Source organism: Penicillium diatomitis (assembly GCF_028827545.1).
Source record: "Penicillium diatomitis strain IBT 30728 chromosome Unknown utg000001l_segment0_segment0, whole genome shotgun sequence".
In the NCBI taxonomy this organism is placed as follows: Eukaryota; Fungi; Ascomycota; class Eurotiomycetes; order Eurotiales; family Aspergillaceae; genus Penicillium; species Penicillium diatomitis.
In genome coordinates, this window is record NW_026623173.1 from 876,421 (window position 1) to 893,449 (window position 17,029).

Here is a 17,029-nt window from a genome sequence, read left to right on the forward strand (position 1 = left end):
TCTCATTTTCAGACACGACCCTCTTCAAAGCAAAGCGAGGTATAATCTAGTGGAAGGACTAGAAGGCCATGACACTGGGCAGTTCTGCATTCAGCGGACTTCGACCCTCTCGAAACCGGAACAAAGGCCGTACACTCTGGCGCGGTCCTTTGACGAGAAGAACGAGTTGAGAACCTCTGATGCAATGACATCAGCCACAAAACCTGTCATATCCCGAGGGGCTAATTGTGGGACCCGTCTGAGGTATGTGAGAAGCAGGTAAAATCATCTCAAATATGCCGTGACTCTCGACCCTGTCGATCCTTCTACCAGACCGGATTGCCGTGAGCATTGTGGCACATGGGCTGGGCAGGTAGTAAGTGATTAGGGGGGGGGGGGGGGGCTCCATGGCTGAAATTGGAAACCCAAGAACGTACCGCAGGCATTGATAGGAGTATTCGCAGCAAACCAGAGTTACAGCTGATGAAGGTTCTCAGCTTCATTCCAACTGGGAAGGTGGCTTGCACAGTCCTTTCAGGGGGTTGTAGCATTCTTGAGTTCGGATGAGGGTTTCTGTCATGGTAAGCACATTAGCCCAGACCGGTCTGGAGGTCAATTTACCTTACGTTTGCTAAAAACAAGAACAAAAGGCGCGGACAGTAGTATGAGTCTAGATTCTGGTCTAGTAGGTTAAAGGTTTAAAGGTTGTTGCTTGCGTTCTACTGTAGTACCCACCATGGAATGACTCCAGAGAACAGTTGCTATAGAGTCTCGGAGTGTAGACTGTTCTCGCCCGCGACCGTTGGACAAGAGCCACGCACGGTGTGCAACCCCATAATATGTGGAAAGTCGAGCATATAGTCTGACTCTCTCGAGGAGAGACCCTTCTCAACTCAATATGGAGCTATCCAAATGACCTAACTCATTCTCGGTGACCAAGGTATTCAACCTCTATTTGGGCATTAAGCAAAAGTTTTATATCAACTATCAACACTCCTGCGACCGCATCCCGTGACATCTCGACACATGGTCGTCCAGATTCAGTCTCTTCTAGGCTCCTACTGTCTTTATATCCCCAAAGGATGGTAAGCAGTCAAATCATCTTCCACTGGACGGAGTGGACATGCTGACATGTGCTCCCGGTGGACCTGGGGATGGGGGAAGAGAGAAAAAGGACGGTGGCGTGGACGGTGTGCCCTAAGTGCTCACTCCCAGTAACTAGTAACTACCGGCAATCCAGGACTCCAGGACTCCAGGCCAGTCGAGTTTCAAATGCCTAACCTGACGGTCGGCCCGCCTTGGACAGAGTGGAATTCGATGAATCAACTCACCCAATTTCGCTTTCTGCACTGGACATTGGACAGGCTTGGACTCTCGTAGGCGAACAGGGCACGAGGTGAGGGTTTCATGGGCAGACGCGGCCGCATTGGGGTTGATTGGGGATCAACAACCTTGTTGTCCCCATTCTCTGTAGAAACCTGGCTTCTATCAATTCAGAAGTGCCGGCCTTGGACAGATGCGCTGTACTTGAAATCTGTTACTATGGTAGTACGGTCGCCTGTTCCCGCTGTTTACACTTGTGCCCTTGTACATTCGTCCAGTAACCTAGTAGTAGTACTACAGACCACAGAGTACAGACCAGAGTGTCTAATGTCCAAGGTATTCATAGTCCTAGTAGTAGACTAGTAGTACTATAAGTAAGCTGTAACAACTGCCATTGAGATACATGGTGATCAAGTCCTCAACTTGCCTATCTAGGGCCATTGTACCTCGTTGATACAATTCTAGACCCCGGCACTGTTCATTTTGGATTAGACCAGAATGGGTGGGAGATGAGCACGATGCTATGGGGGCCGATCAATTTCTCAGTAGACGCCACTCCACCGTGGCCGCGACGCTAGGGGCCTGTGTGTTTTGGAAGCTCCACCTCACGATCCTGCCAGTTAGATCGGACTCACACTTGCATGCACCCAATGTCCACCCGGTGGGCACGGGCAGGGTTCCCTAAAAATGGCCAGCCGAGATGCAGGGTGAGAAAGTACGAGGTAGTAGGTACATCATCACATCCGATTCCCCACTATAAGTGACCAGCAGTAGTCGTAATGTTCATGTACATCTACTTGCACTGGGTCGGATCATCCCAAAAAGAGAAGTACGGTCAAACAAACAGAGAGCCTTGTGAATACCATCAGTGCACAGTTGCACACAACTCAATGTATAGGGCTGCTGTATGGGGCCGGTCCTAAAGTCTACCTACTGGATCACCACTCTGAATGACATCAAATGGTCACTGCTCAATCCGCTTTTAGGTCAGGGCAGTACTACTAGTGCCTCTCTCATATATACTGGTCTACCATCTCCTATACAGCCTCTGAGCCTACACTGTACGAACGGGCAGGTAGTAAGTTACAGTAGTACTACTAGTACTAGTAGTAGCCTATAGCCTGGAGGGTTATGCTCTAGGCTCTAGGCTCTATGCCCCAGCAAGAGTATTAACGGCGATCGGGGTCTCAAAGGAGGCTACACTTCGAACAAGGACCAACCGCTTTCAGATGAGAAAACAATGCAGAGATCACCAGTGTCAAGAAGATCTTTCAGATCGAGATCAATACATCCGTCTCCGGACTGGGTTTCTCCAGCCTCGCGGCTCAGCCCTGAATCCTCCTTTTCTCGTGCCTGGCCCCGGCCCCAGTCCCGGCTGTGGTTCAGGCTCTGGCCCGTCTTTTGTCTCCCCCTTCTTACTCGCTCGTCTCATCTTCACTCCTACACTCGCTGTGCCTCTTTCCTCTCTTTCCCGTTTTCCCTTTTCCACCGGCCTATTTGCAAATCCTCACACTCTTTTCACCCACGCAATCCTGCCTTCCGACCCTCCTTATCCCAGCCTGGCGCTGGTCCACACCTTTCTCACCTTTGCATCCCATCTGCCCCGTGACCCTCCCTCGACCTGACTTCCCCGCCGTCTACACATTGACCCTCGCCCTGCAGTACTTGGAGTCGTGAATCCGACGAAGGTACGAGCCATCGATTCCCCCCCCCGCTCATTATCAATTTGTGCCGTCAGAAACCCTCCTCGGTTCTTCGTCACTGTGCGGGTTGAACTGCCAGTTTCAAAGAACTCGGTCCCCAGGTCATGACGAGGATCAATGATCTGTCGTCCGTCGCAATTAATACATGCGACCGTCGCGATCGCCAGAAGTCCAAGATCATCTCTAACATTGCCTCCCTCTAGGCATCTCGACCAGCTTCAACGCCAACCTTCTTTCACACCGTACCACAGAGAGCGATCTGATTCCTCGACCCTCTCCTCGTCTTTCTTCATCAAACCGCCATCTGCACAGGCAATCAGCTTCAGCGACCACCTCACGCGTTTTCAACCTCTCTCCGAATCTTTGCCCGGTCGTCGCCTTTGGCATCTGCCCTTCAAAAAGCCTTTCCCCGGCATTCATCAATCATACCGCGAACATGGCCAAGTTCCGCGCAAGCAATATCCTTGGCGACCCGTTCGCACTCGCGACACTCTCAATCGCCATTCTCGCCTGGCTGATCGCCTTCATCTCCTCTATTATCGCCGACATTCAGGCAGACTACTACAATTTCAACTGGTGGGCTATCAGCTACATGTTCTGTGTCACCGTTGGCCTCATTTTCACTTTTGGCACCGATACCGGCAATGTTTATAGCGTTGCGGTACGCTTTCTTGATCGTCCCGACATGGACCTAGACGGGTAATTGACTTTTTGATATAGATTGTCGGATACCTCGCTTCTGGGCTAGTGCTCACGTCAATTGCTGCGAACAATGCAGTCAACGCCGGTCAGGCTGCCAAGCAGGCTGCGGGCGCCGGGTTCATTTTGCTCTCCATGGTCGTTGTGAGTTACTCGAGTTTGAACGCCATTCCTGATCGTGTACTAATGGCCGCACTTTAGATCCTCTGGATCTTCTATTTCGGCTCCGCTCCTCAGGCCTCTCATCGCGGTTTTATCGACTCTTTCGCCCTCAACAAGGAACAGCCCGGATCATATCGTGGCAGTGCTCCCATGTCGAGCGCCTTCGGTGCCCGTCCCGATACCATGGCCACCAGCAACACCCCGCAGATGTACACGTCCGCGCAGTTGAACGGCTTCGAGACCTCGTCGCCCGTTTCCGGTTACCCCGGCGGTGCTCCTGGCGCTGAGCGTAACTCCTCTCAGCCCCCACGATTTGGAGGGGCCAGCCCCGCCAATGCTGGTGGGGGCGCTGCCCAAGAAGGCAGTGAGGTGCCACCGCCAACCGAGTATCCCTACCGCGCGAAGGCCATCTATTCTTACGACGCTAACCCAGAGGATGCCAACGAGATCAGCTTCAGCAAGCACGAGATTCTTGAAGTCTCCGATGTCAGTGGTCGATGGTGGCAGGCCCGGAAATCAAGCGGAGAGACCGGCATTGCACCCTCTAATTATTTGATCCTGTTGTGATCGACATACGACGGTGTCATGTCCGCTTCCCACTTCCTTGTTCTGTTCTCTGTCTTCAGCCTTTCCGCTTGTCGTTTGCAACCCATGTATCCCCCATTTTGATACCCTTCGGATCCGCTTCTTTTTTCTCCTCCACGTGCCCGCTCCTCTGTCCGTGATGTCTTGATGGCCTCCTTTCTATTATCTCTCTCTACCTCTCTTTTTTATTTCTCTTTGGAACGTCATGTTGGTCCTCTTGTTGTTTAAAGGATATCTTTTGTGGTGCCTATCTCTTCGTTGCTGGTCTGTTCTTCTTCATGTTCTTTTGAAGCCTGTCTCGTGGTTCCCACGATCTCGCTCTGACGCCCTCGATCTTGATTTCTCATGGCTCGACTCTGCCTCAAGTCTGACATGCTTTGCGTCGTATGGCCTTCTAGTACCAACCCGATCGGAACCCCACACCTGGCGGTTGTTCCGATTGTTGATGCTTCATCATAAAAACTCTTGCCGAGAGCCTTAGAAAATTAGTGAATCTTGTCTTTCTCCGCAAAACGTCTTCCCTGTATCATGAGCAACTACATGGTGCACAATAGCGAACATACGCTGGCTGAATTAGCTATGCCGAGGAACTCTGGTCCTCTAGATTTTGTATTCACCCGGAGCAATGTGCTAGACTTCTGCTGGTTTATTTGAAATTCTTCTGATTGACAATAATCTGACTGTTGGTCACAATTTCGCGCTACAACTTTGTGCGTCAAATATGCGTTGGCAGGTTTGGCGCTGTCATGACTCGCTCGGCAGGGACCACGTACGGGTGCTCTCGGAGAATTATGTACATGATCATTGGAGCTCAACCGGGGGCTATACCTACCTCGTACTGGTATGGATGTCTTCCAAATTCAGCGTTGACATGCATCTAGAAGATGGTTATTTCAATGATTGCCTGATCCGCTTTTGCGGCTTTCCAATGGTGGACAATCTGGAAAGCTACTAACCTAAATTTAGGCGATGGCTGAGCAAATGAAAATGATCGCGGGCTTAAATCCTAGTTCAATCGGCCTAACTGGGCCACGAGCTACTAACTCTGAACGGCCCACCGGTGGGTACTGATAAAGCAACGTGCGAGTTATAACGAGAGAGTGTGAACATGGCGGTGGCGCTTGGAGAGAACCAGAGGCGACTCAACTCCATCACCGCAGATTGTTGAATGGTTTCGTGTGGGTGTACTTGCGGTCTACCCTTCCTACGCAGTGATCTTTCTAGTGTGAACACTGGCGACGTCTGGTATCATCCCAGTCCTGGTTTGTCCCAGCGTCAGAAGAACCATCACCCACGTCGCCATCGAACCGACACGCCAGTCAAGCATGTCAGATGGAAATGTGACGGTGGCCTCCAATGTACTCGGCACAATCGGTACGGTGTTGTGGTGCATCCAGTTGATTCCACAAATATGGTACAACTACCGTCGTAAGAAGACGGATGGCTTTCCAGCCGCTATGATGCTGCTGTGGGCGAGCTGTACGACTCCCGATGCCTACCAGCTGACTTTCTATTGGGATCAGAGGCTGGTCGAGATCCCCCATTCAACAACAGCTGACTGATTACATCCCGCCTGGTACTTTAGGCTCGGTTCCTATGGGTGCTTATTTTATTTTGCAGGTGAGTATGCATATCGACCGAACGGACTGTTCAGTCTACTCTCCGCGGGGAAGGGATCGATCCGCGTCATCGGAGACAGGAGAAAGGATGATCTTGGCCAGCCCATTGACATATCCTCTAGCAAGTCAATATCCCATTGCAGGTCCAGCCGCAACTATTTGGATTCTTCTCTCTTGTTGCCTGGGGCCAGATACTTCATTACAATCAGTCCGTGACATCTCCATGCTTACTGTTTTGGTCTCGAGTCATCTCACAGCCCGAATTACTGACGGGCAGCCTATCCCCGTAGTGACTACACCCGGAGAAAAGCAATTACTACATGCTTTGGCATCGTCTTGCTGTTTGGTGGCCTTGAGGCTCTGCTTGTTTTGACGTTGCGAGTATGTTATTTTTCTCTCTATTGCTGGCATCCATGGATGGGATCTTTGGATTGGGCTCACAAAAGCAACAGATCCCGTATAAAAAGGGTGTGACGTGGCCGGACCTGGTTGTTGGAATCGTTGGTGCCATTCTCATCAGCGCCGGGTTGATACCGCCCTACTTTGAGTTGTGGAAGAGAGATGGGCGAGTCATTGGATTCAGTGAGTGGGCAGGACGCCAATGGGTCGACATGGACTTGTCGTTTCAATGTGTTGCAGTCTGCTAAACCACATTTCCAGACTGGGTGTTTCTGAGTATCGACACGCTCGGTGGACTGTTTTCACTGTTTGCGCTAGGTGAGACCTATCTTCGGCCCAGCTTGGAAATTCACTTGCAATGAGCAACAGGATCTAATGCACATCGGTGCATGTTCACAGCTGCCCAAGGATCATTCGACATACTTGGTGGAATCATGTATATCTTGGTGTAAGTGCTGCGGAAATGAGTTGATTCCATCGCAAGGTCTCTCCCCCAACTGATAGCTTCATACGACAGCGTCGTTCTTGAAGCGGGCATTTACATCAGTCATTTGATCTGGCGTTTTCGATATCGTCAACTTCGTAAGGAGGCCAAAATGAGCGGAAGAAGTATCGATGAGCTGCTGGAGCTGGGGAGTCGTGAAAGTACACAATCATGTCGATTGAGCAATTCGGTGGGTCTTGTCAATCAGGCTCAAACTGGAGACGTGGAAGAACAGGTGGCTGCTTCGCCGAGACAGGAGGCATGAGGAGAAGAATCACAGACGAGCGTTTTCCAGTAAGGGAGTACATTGGAAGCTTACAACCACATTGAACCTCCCGATATTTTACTGTGGCGGTCAGTCCCTGGATATACACCTGCGTTGGTGTGGTCTGCCCGCAAGCCTTCAATAACATACTGTTTATCAAGCGACTAAGTGTTACTGGCAAGGCGACATTCAGACACAAAGTACCTTTTCGTGACCTGCTTGCTCCTCGTAGTAGGTGTAGGTACGGAAAGTTGGGTAGTAGTTTCGCGACATCGAATCCTTTCCAAAGCTACCGCCTCCACGCTGCAACTTACGTAGTATATGGCTATATACGACCTTGAAGAATGCCAACACCGAGGCAGCTGGCATGAAATAGTCCAGCCACGGCATTGGACGTTGACCATGCAGCGGCATGAACCCCAGAGCATGATTGGAGCCTTGGCCTGGGATTTCAAATCCTCTCCAGTATATGAGTACTTGACCACCGTACACTTGACTCGTCTCCGGCAAGGCGTTCAAGAAGAAAAGGGGTGGGCTACTAAGTGGGTTGCCACGCTGAGTGAAAGAATTCAAAACATACCGTCATTCTGGTGGTCCCTGACCCTCCTAACGAGATTACTATAAATGAACTCCACATGGAGATAGAGCATCAGCCCGACCAGAACGGGCAGTGATAATCTCTCGCCATCGTTGGGGAATGACGCCGACCGTGTGTGCACCGACCGTTTGTATCCCGCTCACTGGCTCATAGCCTCATACCCAGCGATCTCCCACGTCAGATCGTCAGATCGTCAGAGTTCTGCAGATGTGGAAAACGTCCGTCTTTTCTTTCCCGTATGGACGCTGAAGGTATTGCCCAGTTGACCGGGGAGATCAACGCCGTGCCACTTTGACACTTGACCCTCTTAGCTCCTTGTACAACGTGCCTCTCACGGCAGTTCCTCTTCCTCCAATTCTCTCTCTTCTTTTGACCTCCTCTTTCTCTCTCTCCTCTACGTTCTTCTTCTCTCTGCGATCCATTGTTTTCTCCTGACTTTATCCTTCTCCTTTCCTTGCTCTCTTCCACCCCGGGCTAGGTGCTCTTCTTCTTGTTGATTGAAGAACCAGGTCCTGGTTCTAGATTCCCTCCACAAAACTCCGTCAGATTGACCAGTCGTTGTTATTCCGCTCCCGAACACACGGGATCTTGGCCGCAGACACGCTCAGTGCTCCTGTCACTTTACTCGGAGTCATCGACTGTCAAACCCTCGTCGCGGTCTCTCTCTACATCCTCGTCATCAGCTGGCCATGCCCCGAGACTAGTAAGGCGCTTGAGCCCGGGACATAATGCCAGAGAGACGCCTGTCGCGTCTGCTCAAGGCCAAGCTGCTACGACGATCCTCGACGCCCACCGTTCCAAAAACGGGCGACGGGCCCGATCCGCGAGCCCACCAACACCATCTCCCAAATCCAACTCCTCACTCGCCTTGCACTCCGCACCTCTCCGATTCCGCCAGCGACAGGTCTCCATATAGTGTCATCTCCTCGGCCCTCGATCGCTCGTTCGATGATATAGCCTCTGGTCCAGGCTCTCACCTTCACGAGGAAAACGCCTCCAGGACTTCCAAGATTCGGGCCGAGTCCCAGCCATCCACCCGTCGTTCATCGCATCAGGATCATCCGGCGCAGCATCGCCACACGCCAGAGCAACCGACCGCATCCTCATCACCATCACTACCTCCTCCGCCATCGATCTCAATCAGTTCTCCGGTACATACTCCCATCTCTGAAGAAAACTCCACTTCGGACGAGGCTCCTCCGCTACCCACGCCTCAGCAATCCGACGGTACGCCGACTCCGTCGTCCAAGACGAAAGCTTCCGAGTCAACCACACCGGAGGATCAGGCGCCCTTCACCGTGGATACCGTGGCCGAGAAAAATTCCAGCGCGGATCGCCGTGCGACCACGCCGCTGTCTCCCCCTCCATCGGCGACCAAACCTCCAAGCATCGCCATCCGCCGCCAGTCTTTTCTCCCCGCATCCCATCAGACCTTGATCAAGGAAGTCGTGGATCCAGGTCTACGTGCACCCTCGCGTGGTCACAGCACCAGGCACACGCCTGTAGCTGTCGCCGACATGGTTCAACGCCGGATCTGGGTGAAACGGCCGGGCGGCTCAGCGACTCTGGTGCCCTGCCTGGAGGACGCAGTGGTTGACGAATTACGAGACCAAGTCATCCTGAAGTACGCCAATTCCCTCGGCCGGTCATTCGATTCTCCCGACATTGTCATCCGAATCGTAGCGCGCGAGAGCTCGAACCGACAGCAGACGCCGGAGCGATTACTGAGCCCCGAGGAGACGGTTTCCTCAATTCTAGACAAATACTTTCCGGGAGGCCAGGCCATCGAAGAAGCACTACTGATCGAAGCGCCCACACGCCGCACTCCCAAGCCATCCCCGCGTCCCGTCTACCTGCCACATCACTCTGAACCGGGCGAACATGGCGACTATTTCCCACTTATGCCGGTCAATCCAAACAGCCACACCCCGCCCACTCATCCGGCCAGCTCAGGCGGCTCCAGTGCCCCGGCAATCTCTATTCTGACCACCGGTGTTCCCCCTACATTGCCCTCACCCGGAACGCGGGCGGGGAGACATCATCGCCGTCCACCTCTCAACCGACACACGACCAACTCACCCACAATTATAGGCGCAAATGGCGCCGTGACAGGTAGGTTGCTCATACTGCTGCAGCTGTGTTTGGACCAGAGTGTTGACATAGCTTGCTCTTCCCTCAGATAATGGCCTCGCTGCTCATTCTCAGCCGCCTCCCTCGGTACCGGCGCAGCCCACGCCACCCGTGGTCGCTGCAGACTCCCCCCAAGCAAAGACACACACGCCGCCAGCACCGGTCGCCTCTCCACGCTCCTTCCGGAAACCCAAAGGAGCTGCATCACCGGGGGCGGCATTTGGCGGTCTGATTGAGGGTACCGTACCACCTATCAACGTTCTCATCGTGGAAGACAATATCATCAATCAGAAGCTTCTGGAGGCCTTTATGAAGCGACTCAGTGTTCGCTGGAAGTGTGCCGCTAATGGTGAAGAAGCGGTCCGCAAGTGGCGCCAGGGCGGTTTCCATCTGGTGCTGATGGATATTCAACTGCCTGTTATGAATGGATTGGACGCGACCAAAGAGATCCGCCGCCTTGAGCGGCTCAATGGAATCGGTGTCTTCCCCAAAACTGCGTCTGGACGTTCTAGTGTCTCCAGTACTGGATCCTTGGACAAACGTCCGGGACTGCAGCGATCTGTGAGCGAGGACGACACCCTCGGGGATCTCTCTCTTTTCCGCAGCCCCGTGATTATCGTGGCCTTGACGGCTAGCAGCTTGCAGAGTGACCGTCATGAGGCGTTAGCAGCGGGATGTAATGATTTCCTCACCAAGGTAAGCAAACTTCAGCCGTTCAAATGGCGGTAGATGCTTCCCGGCCTCCGAACCATCATTCTAACCATCCCTGCTACTAGCCGGTTGGCTTCCCTTGGTTGTCACAAAAAGTCACCGAATGGGGCTGCATGCAAGCTCTCATCGACTTTGATGGCTGGCGCAAGTGGCGCGGCTTCCAAGACTCTCCACGATCGGCCTCTCCCAACTTTGACAGCGCCGCCAGTCCGATGCAGACTGGAAATCATAATGAAACCAACACGAAAATTGACCCACAGTCACCCTCTACCACTCGGGGTCTTCCCAACCCCAAAGCCCGACCAAAGCGACCTCATTTGCCTGACAACGATGAGATCATGCGCGAAGACTCCTGGGGAAGTGGTAGTGGAGACAATGCCGACTCGCCCATCAGTCCTGACCCTAACCCGGTCCTCGATATAGATATACCTGCACCCGACAATTAGGCCACTTTTGTTGCCACCATACTTTGACAATACCGCCTTGGGTAGCTCTTGTTGGCACAATGATCGATATAGCCTCGCTCAGAGCACCTTTCGTCTCGTGGCGTATTTTCATCCCTCGCCAATCTCCTTTTCTTTTTCCCTTGTGTCTACTCTCATTGGATACCCCGCAAAGTCCTCTTCGATTCCCGACCCGTGGTCGTATTTATACTCGTCTTATTGCACAGAGTTCCCCCGCTTTGAGTCTCCTATTGTCTGGTCGATCTTCCCTTTCTTTTTTTTTTCTTCGCTCCGCGATTTTTCTCATAATGATGCATGCATATACGGATTGAACATACTCAAGCATACGAAAGAGCGATTCATGTCCTGACTTATTTTTTTGTTCCTCTTATCTCGGGTCAAGGCTTTTGTCCCCTTTCTACTTTCTTATCTTTGACACTTCGTCTCGCAAGGACATTGTCAGGGCTGTATTGCTTAAAATGAATTTTATCAAACAATATACAATACTCGTCGATGTCGAGAAGCCATTTTATCCATCTGCGTCACACAGCTGCCATGACCAGTCCAGAGATATACAATTCATCGCTTGCCCAATTTCTAGAGCTCAAGAACAAGTTTGGTGCAGCTCACACCAGCCTTGAGCTCGTCAAGAGCTTGGTTGGCGGCTTGCAATCCACCTGGGACGATCTTGATATGCGGGCTGGCGACCAATTGCTTCGCAGCCAGATGTTCCCGTAGCCATGTTCCAAAGACCCAGGACATTCGTTCCTCTCGTGCCGTCGGCGACGCGGGCGGTTGCACAAAAGCAGTCTGCACATTGTCGGGGATCTTCGCGTCCTTGTCCAGCAACGGTGCAATCGCCAGCTTTGCCTGACTGTTCTTCGCAAGTCGACTCATCACATCGATCGAGGTCTGCTGCGAGCCAGTTGCATGCAGTCCAACCTCAATACTCAGTCCCTCCTCTTCTGCGGCGCCCACTATGTCTGCAGAGACCGAGTCTCGCTTATAATCGAAGACCCGCGCTGCACCCAGGGTCTCGAGATATGCATGATGTTGCGAACTTGCTGTTGCATAGACAGTGTAGCCGAGCAGTTTCGCCGTCTGAACTGCAAACGCACCCATACTACTCGAGGCTCCCCAGATCAGAATCCCCTTCTTCTCTGAAAGCGAGATCGGCTCGATCGAGAGCCCAGCCCAGAACCACGCATTCCAAGTGACGACCGCTGCCATGGGGAACATGGAGCCCTCGGCGAAGGAATACGAGTCTGGTAGCGCAGCCACACTATCCTCGCTCACCACGACGTATCGCTGCAAAGCCCCATAGTCGGGTTGACCCCTGTGCAAGAAGGCGCTTCCAAATGCAATGACTCGAGTGCGGGGCTTAGGGGTCGAAGAGCTGTTTTCACTGCCGTTTGAGACCACGATTCCTGCGAGGTCGGATCCGACAATGGCGGGATATTCGTCGAGAAACCAACCCAGGTCTCGTTGGACATGGTCGACTGGGTTTAGTGCAACGGCGTGGACCTCGATGAGCACTTCTTTGGGGCCGCAGGTGGGAGTTGATCGTTCCTCGACTGTTAAGGGCTGACCCTTTGCGGGGACAACTGCGGCCATGTGCTTACTTGGCGGGCTGGACATGATGCTTGGCCTTGGTGTGGAATAAGTAGGTCTCTCTTTATCCGTTCAATGTTGTGCACCTGGAGATGTTCATAGACATCAAATTGGTCCTCGAAGAAATGGAATCTGAAGCTTCGTAATCTCTGCGGCGACAGTCAAACACGGAGAGGTAAATCAGTGATTTATATGAAGGCATGGAGCTTATGCGGGTCTTGCTAGATATTGCTCTCCACGCACCTGCATTGCCTCAAGGGCCTCTCGCTTCAGGTGGTTGTAAGCCGGAGATACCATGCATGAGAGATCCATTTCGAGGAAAACAGAGGAGTGTTCTCGGATTTAAGAGAAGTGTAGCCTACACAATTCAATGTTTGGATGGTGAGATCAGATGAATTAGAACTGAAGCCCGTAATGTTACCTCTTCCATCCATAGACTGAGAGGTAAGATCGGGCCTTGTCTGGCTAAGTTCAGTCACGGGTCGGAGTTTGCGGGGGCTTAACGCCGCCACGCTATTACGGGCACTCCCTTCAGCCCTTGGAGACTTGGATTGATGATGGAGTGCGCGCCGTGGTCCATTTGTCGACAGTGCTTGAAGATGTTTCAAGTCACGCTGGCAACTTGATTACGCGTGTGTGAAAGCTGGCGTCGGGCTGACTGCCGCGTCCTTGGCGGAAGCTTTGAGATCTCATCTCACCATGCACCGAACAGCAATTTTCACATCCGCATTCCTACGTTCGACTCGTACTTGGTCCTATGCCATGACACTTCTCACACTGTGGGCTACATGTCTGTCTTGAACGAGATCAGGAAGTTCATATTGTGCGCAGTTCCTATCCTACGGGCTAGAGGGCTAATGCCTCGATGACACAGAACCACCTAACCGCCCATCGTCCGAGGAGGTGCATCTGACTCGTGAAGGACAAACCTAGTCGACTCGACATACACGGAATACAATAGCTTTGATTCGCCGTTCGCCAGGTTGATCTTCATGCGTCGTGCTGAAAATAGAAGCTTCAAAGGGCGTGCGATAAGCTAGTGCGGATGGGTTGAAACGCTCCGAATTGCATCAACTGACGATGTCTGGCCCATATCCTCATGACCTTTCCTCGTGATACAACGTGTGGCAACTAAGCTTCTCCAAACGCTCATTACTCACTCCATGATCGACAAGGATGGTGTAATCATACAGACCTCGGCATTCACCTGCAGTTCACATGTTGTCCGTATCCCTAGATCGTCGCCGGTGTGGTACGTCCTTGGGTCTGATATCCAAGATACGAGAGCTTTCCCGACGTGCTAGACTACTGCCGACAGACTGTACAACTTTCTTGATCTCGGCTTCATTCTAGCGAGCATGTCACTTGCTTCTATGATAGAGCAGGTCGAAAAGTCAATTGCAAGATCAGGTCAAGCCCACAACGACCCTTTGGAGAAACGTCCAGGAATGGGGGATAAAGCCTGTCTAGACCCTTTGACCTCTGCCGTGCCCTGTGTTCTGCGCTCCAGCCTATTCCCGCAGCCACAACCTTGGCGATCTCCCTTGAGATGATCCGGTAGCCGAGTGGAGAGGGAAAACAAAGGGGGAGAGACATAAAATATAGCACGACCAACCGGCTAGACCGGGATCTGTGCTCCTACTCTGATGGGATTCACCCCCCGAAGAGCAGATTTCTAGCCGAGAGTTTGTGTTAAAATACCTTCATATCAGTCCAGTGGAGCAAGCCCCTTGCTGGTCCCCGTTGCGCCAGTCCGTCTCTTCCGCAAGGTCTCGGGTACATTGGCACTTTCCAAGCCTTCGGTCTTACTTGAGGAGATATGAGTCTTGACAGAGAAAAATTAAAGCATCAAAACGGAAACAGCGATATCATATCCCCCTGGTGAACAAGCGTCAAGGTACCTTCGCGTTTAGCTGGACGCAGGTATCTGCTTCCTAGGGCAATCAAAGAGCATTGGCCACCCCGACTATAGGCGAAAAGGATCGTCCATGATCTTCACGCTCAACTCACGAGGGCACCATATGGGACGAGCATTCCTATTTGACGTCGGGGAAAACAAATCACACGTTTGGAAGAAATCTCACTGTCGGCCCTTCAAGCTGCTCGACCCCGGGGCTCGGCGTTCAAACCCATCTGCTCGGGTGGTGCGGCCTTTTCTGCTGCAAGACTGTCTCGTTCCAATCCCTGCATGAAGTCACGAAAGAATCTCCTTCCAGTCCTCGATTGGCCAAGCAGCATATCAGACCTTGCTTCGGGTCTAGAGCCATTCCATTAGACTTTCTATGCCGAAGAGTGTGCGCTCGGATTCGTGGGGTGAGTTGAGGGATTTGGCTTCAGGTCTGGCATTCCTCAGGATGGAATGCAAAAAGTGCCGATGGTGGAAATGACGGGGAAATGAGCTCAAGAGACAGCCCGATCATGAGGCCTTCGAGGCTAGAACAGTGCCTTGCTCTTCAAGTTGGGACCCATATATCAATGGCTCCGGATCTCGACAGAGGCATCATGCTTCGATCAGAGAAGGCTTTTTGGACCAGCAATTTCCCAGCTCGTGGAGAGAATTGAACTTCCTCCCCCCGACACCCCTTTCTCGGTATATTCCGAAATGCCCTCGACCCGCTTTTTCGGCCTTCGTGGCGACGCTCTCAATGTTGCGACTATCATTGGCGTTCTCATGCCTGCTATCCTGTCGGTGGGATACAACGCAACTTCTCTCGGAGGAGTCCTGAGCCTCAGAAGCTTTGAGGCTCAGTTCCGTGAGATCGGTCTAGACGATGCCTCGGACAAGGACCATGCAGCCGCCATTCAAGGCGCAGTGGTGGCCGTTTACCCCATCGGAGGCTTCCTCGGCACGTTCATCTGCATTTGGCTTGGTGATTTCCTAGGCCGGCGACGAACGATCATGTCCGGGGCCCTTGTCCAAATCATCGGAGCGGTGCTCAACGCGAGTGCTTTTTGCTTAGCCCAGCTTGTCGCCAGTCGACTTGTTTCAGGCCTCGGAACTGGTATGTTGCTTGCCACTGTTCCTCTGTGGCAGTCGGAGATCGCACCGGCCTCTAAGCGTGGATCTCACGTGGCTACGAAGGGTATCTTCAGTGGTCTTGGATGCGCCATCACCCTGTTCCTGGAATATGGCCTATCTTTGAGGGACGGGAAAATGGCATGGCGCTTTCCTGCAGCCTTTACTGCCATTTTCTCCCTTGCCGTACTCGGATTCATCATCTTTCTCCCGGATTCACCACGCTGGTTGATTCAGCGTGGAAGAATCACCGAGGCGCGCGACACTCTTGCTGCACTGGAAGATCTGAGTCCAGATGATAAGGAAATCGATAACCGCATCGAGGATATGCAGGCGTCTTTCAACCGGTCCGGGAACCAGAAAACGTTGGCGCAATTGTTCACCATGGGTCCGCAACGAACGTCTCACCGTGCCTTTCTCGCCATGACGGTAATGACTTTTCTTCAATTGACGGGTGCTACCGTGACCCAATTCTACAGTGAGTTCATCCCATTCCAACAGCCGATGAAGCACACTACAGCAGGCGGGACCCCAGTCACATATCGTACCAGGAGTTAACCAAAGAAATCCATTCCACAGCCACCGCGATCTTTGAGAACAACCTTGGCTTGCAGGAGTCCACATCGAGACTTCTCGCCGCAGTCTACCAGCTCATGGGACCCGTCGGTGGCATTCTCTGCGTGTTGACGATCGAACGGCTGGGTCGCCGAGCGCTACTTATGAGTAGCGCGGCTGGCAACGCCATCTGCTTGGCCTTGATCGCCGCTCTTGGCTCCATGAACGGAAATCCCATGGCAGCTCATGGAGCTGTGTTCTTCATCTTCCTATTCCACTTCAGCTACATTATTGGATTTGGCAGTATTCCGTATCTCTATGCCTCCGAAATCGCGCCTATGAACCTCAGAGCAACAATCAGCAGCGTCAGCATCAGTATCTCGTGGGCAATCAGTATCCTGGTCGCGAATGTCACCCCAATCGCCTTCAACGAGATGGGCCAGCGATACTTCTTCTTCTTTGCGGGATTCAATATCTTCATGATTCCGGCGGTCTTTTATTTCTTCCCCGAAACGTCCGGACGTACCTTGGAGGAGATTGACGAGATTTTCACTTGTGCGCGGGGGCTCTTTGATGCGGTCTCCATCGCGAAGAAACTTCCGCCCCGAGTGCGGCTTGAGATTCTTACGCCGGAGAAGGGAATGCTGGTAAAAGAGAAGAGTCTTGATAGTCCCCTGGAGAGTCCTATTTGATAGCACAATGGTTGGGTGTTTGCATTTGGTTGCCTGATAAATACTCCTGACATGT

General features: G+C 52.4%; 6 protein-coding genes across 6 annotated transcripts; 4 read left to right on the forward strand and 2 right to left on the reverse strand.

The window, feature by feature from the left end:
• Nucleotides 1-3,441: 3,441 nt before the first annotated feature.
• Nucleotides 3,442-4,433, forward strand: sho1 (osmosensor SHO1; the record flags this gene model as incomplete). The annotated part of the gene is made up of 3 exons (XM_056929859.1): nt 3,442-3,666; nt 3,726-3,848; nt 3,906-4,433. The coding sequence occupies 3 exons, from the start codon at nt 3,442-3,444 to the stop codon at nt 4,431-4,433; spliced, it is 876 nt and encodes a 291-aa protein (XP_056794152.1).
• A 1,343-nt stretch (nt 4,434-5,776) lies between these two features.
• On the forward strand, nt 5,777-7,218 carry N7539_000256 (PQ-loop repeat-containing protein; the record flags this gene model as incomplete). Its single annotated transcript, XM_056929860.1, has 8 exons — nt 5,777-5,930; nt 6,037-6,071; nt 6,193-6,278; nt 6,361-6,451; nt 6,523-6,652; nt 6,731-6,787; nt 6,869-6,917; nt 6,987-7,218. 8 exons carry the CDS (start codon nt 5,777-5,779, stop codon nt 7,216-7,218), a joined length of 834 nt encoding a protein of 277 aa, XP_056794153.1.
• Nucleotides 7,219-7,407: 189 nt separating this feature from the next.
• N7539_000257 (uncharacterized protein) lies at nt 7,408-7,804 on the reverse strand (the record flags this gene model as incomplete). Its single annotated transcript, XM_056929861.1, has 2 exons — nt 7,408-7,773; nt 7,799-7,804. The coding sequence occupies 2 exons, from the start codon at nt 7,802-7,804 to the stop codon at nt 7,408-7,410; spliced, it is 372 nt and encodes a 123-aa protein (XP_056794154.1).
• Nucleotides 7,805-8,544: 740 nt separating this feature from the next.
• Nucleotides 8,545-11,103, forward strand: N7539_000258 (response regulator; the record flags this gene model as incomplete). Its single annotated transcript, XM_056929862.1, has 3 exons — nt 8,545-9,928; nt 9,996-10,642; nt 10,723-11,103. 3 exons carry the CDS (start codon nt 8,545-8,547, stop codon nt 11,101-11,103), a joined length of 2,412 nt encoding a protein of 803 aa, XP_056794155.1.
• Nucleotides 11,104-11,697: 594 nt separating this feature from the next.
• N7539_000259 (zinc-binding alcohol dehydrogenase family protein) lies at nt 11,698-12,738 on the reverse strand (the record flags this gene model as incomplete). The annotated part of the gene is made up of 1 exon (XM_056929863.1): nt 11,698-12,738. The coding sequence occupies one exon, from the start codon at nt 12,736-12,738 to the stop codon at nt 11,698-11,700; it is 1,041 nt and encodes a 346-aa protein (XP_056794156.1).
• A 2,575-nt stretch (nt 12,739-15,313) lies between these two features.
• On the forward strand, nt 15,314-16,974 carry N7539_000260 (uncharacterized protein; the record flags this gene model as incomplete). The annotated part of the gene is made up of 2 exons (XM_056929864.1): nt 15,314-16,205; nt 16,307-16,974. 2 exons carry the CDS (start codon nt 15,314-15,316, stop codon nt 16,972-16,974), a joined length of 1,560 nt encoding a protein of 519 aa, XP_056794157.1.
• Nucleotides 16,975-17,029: the final 55 nt, after the last annotated feature.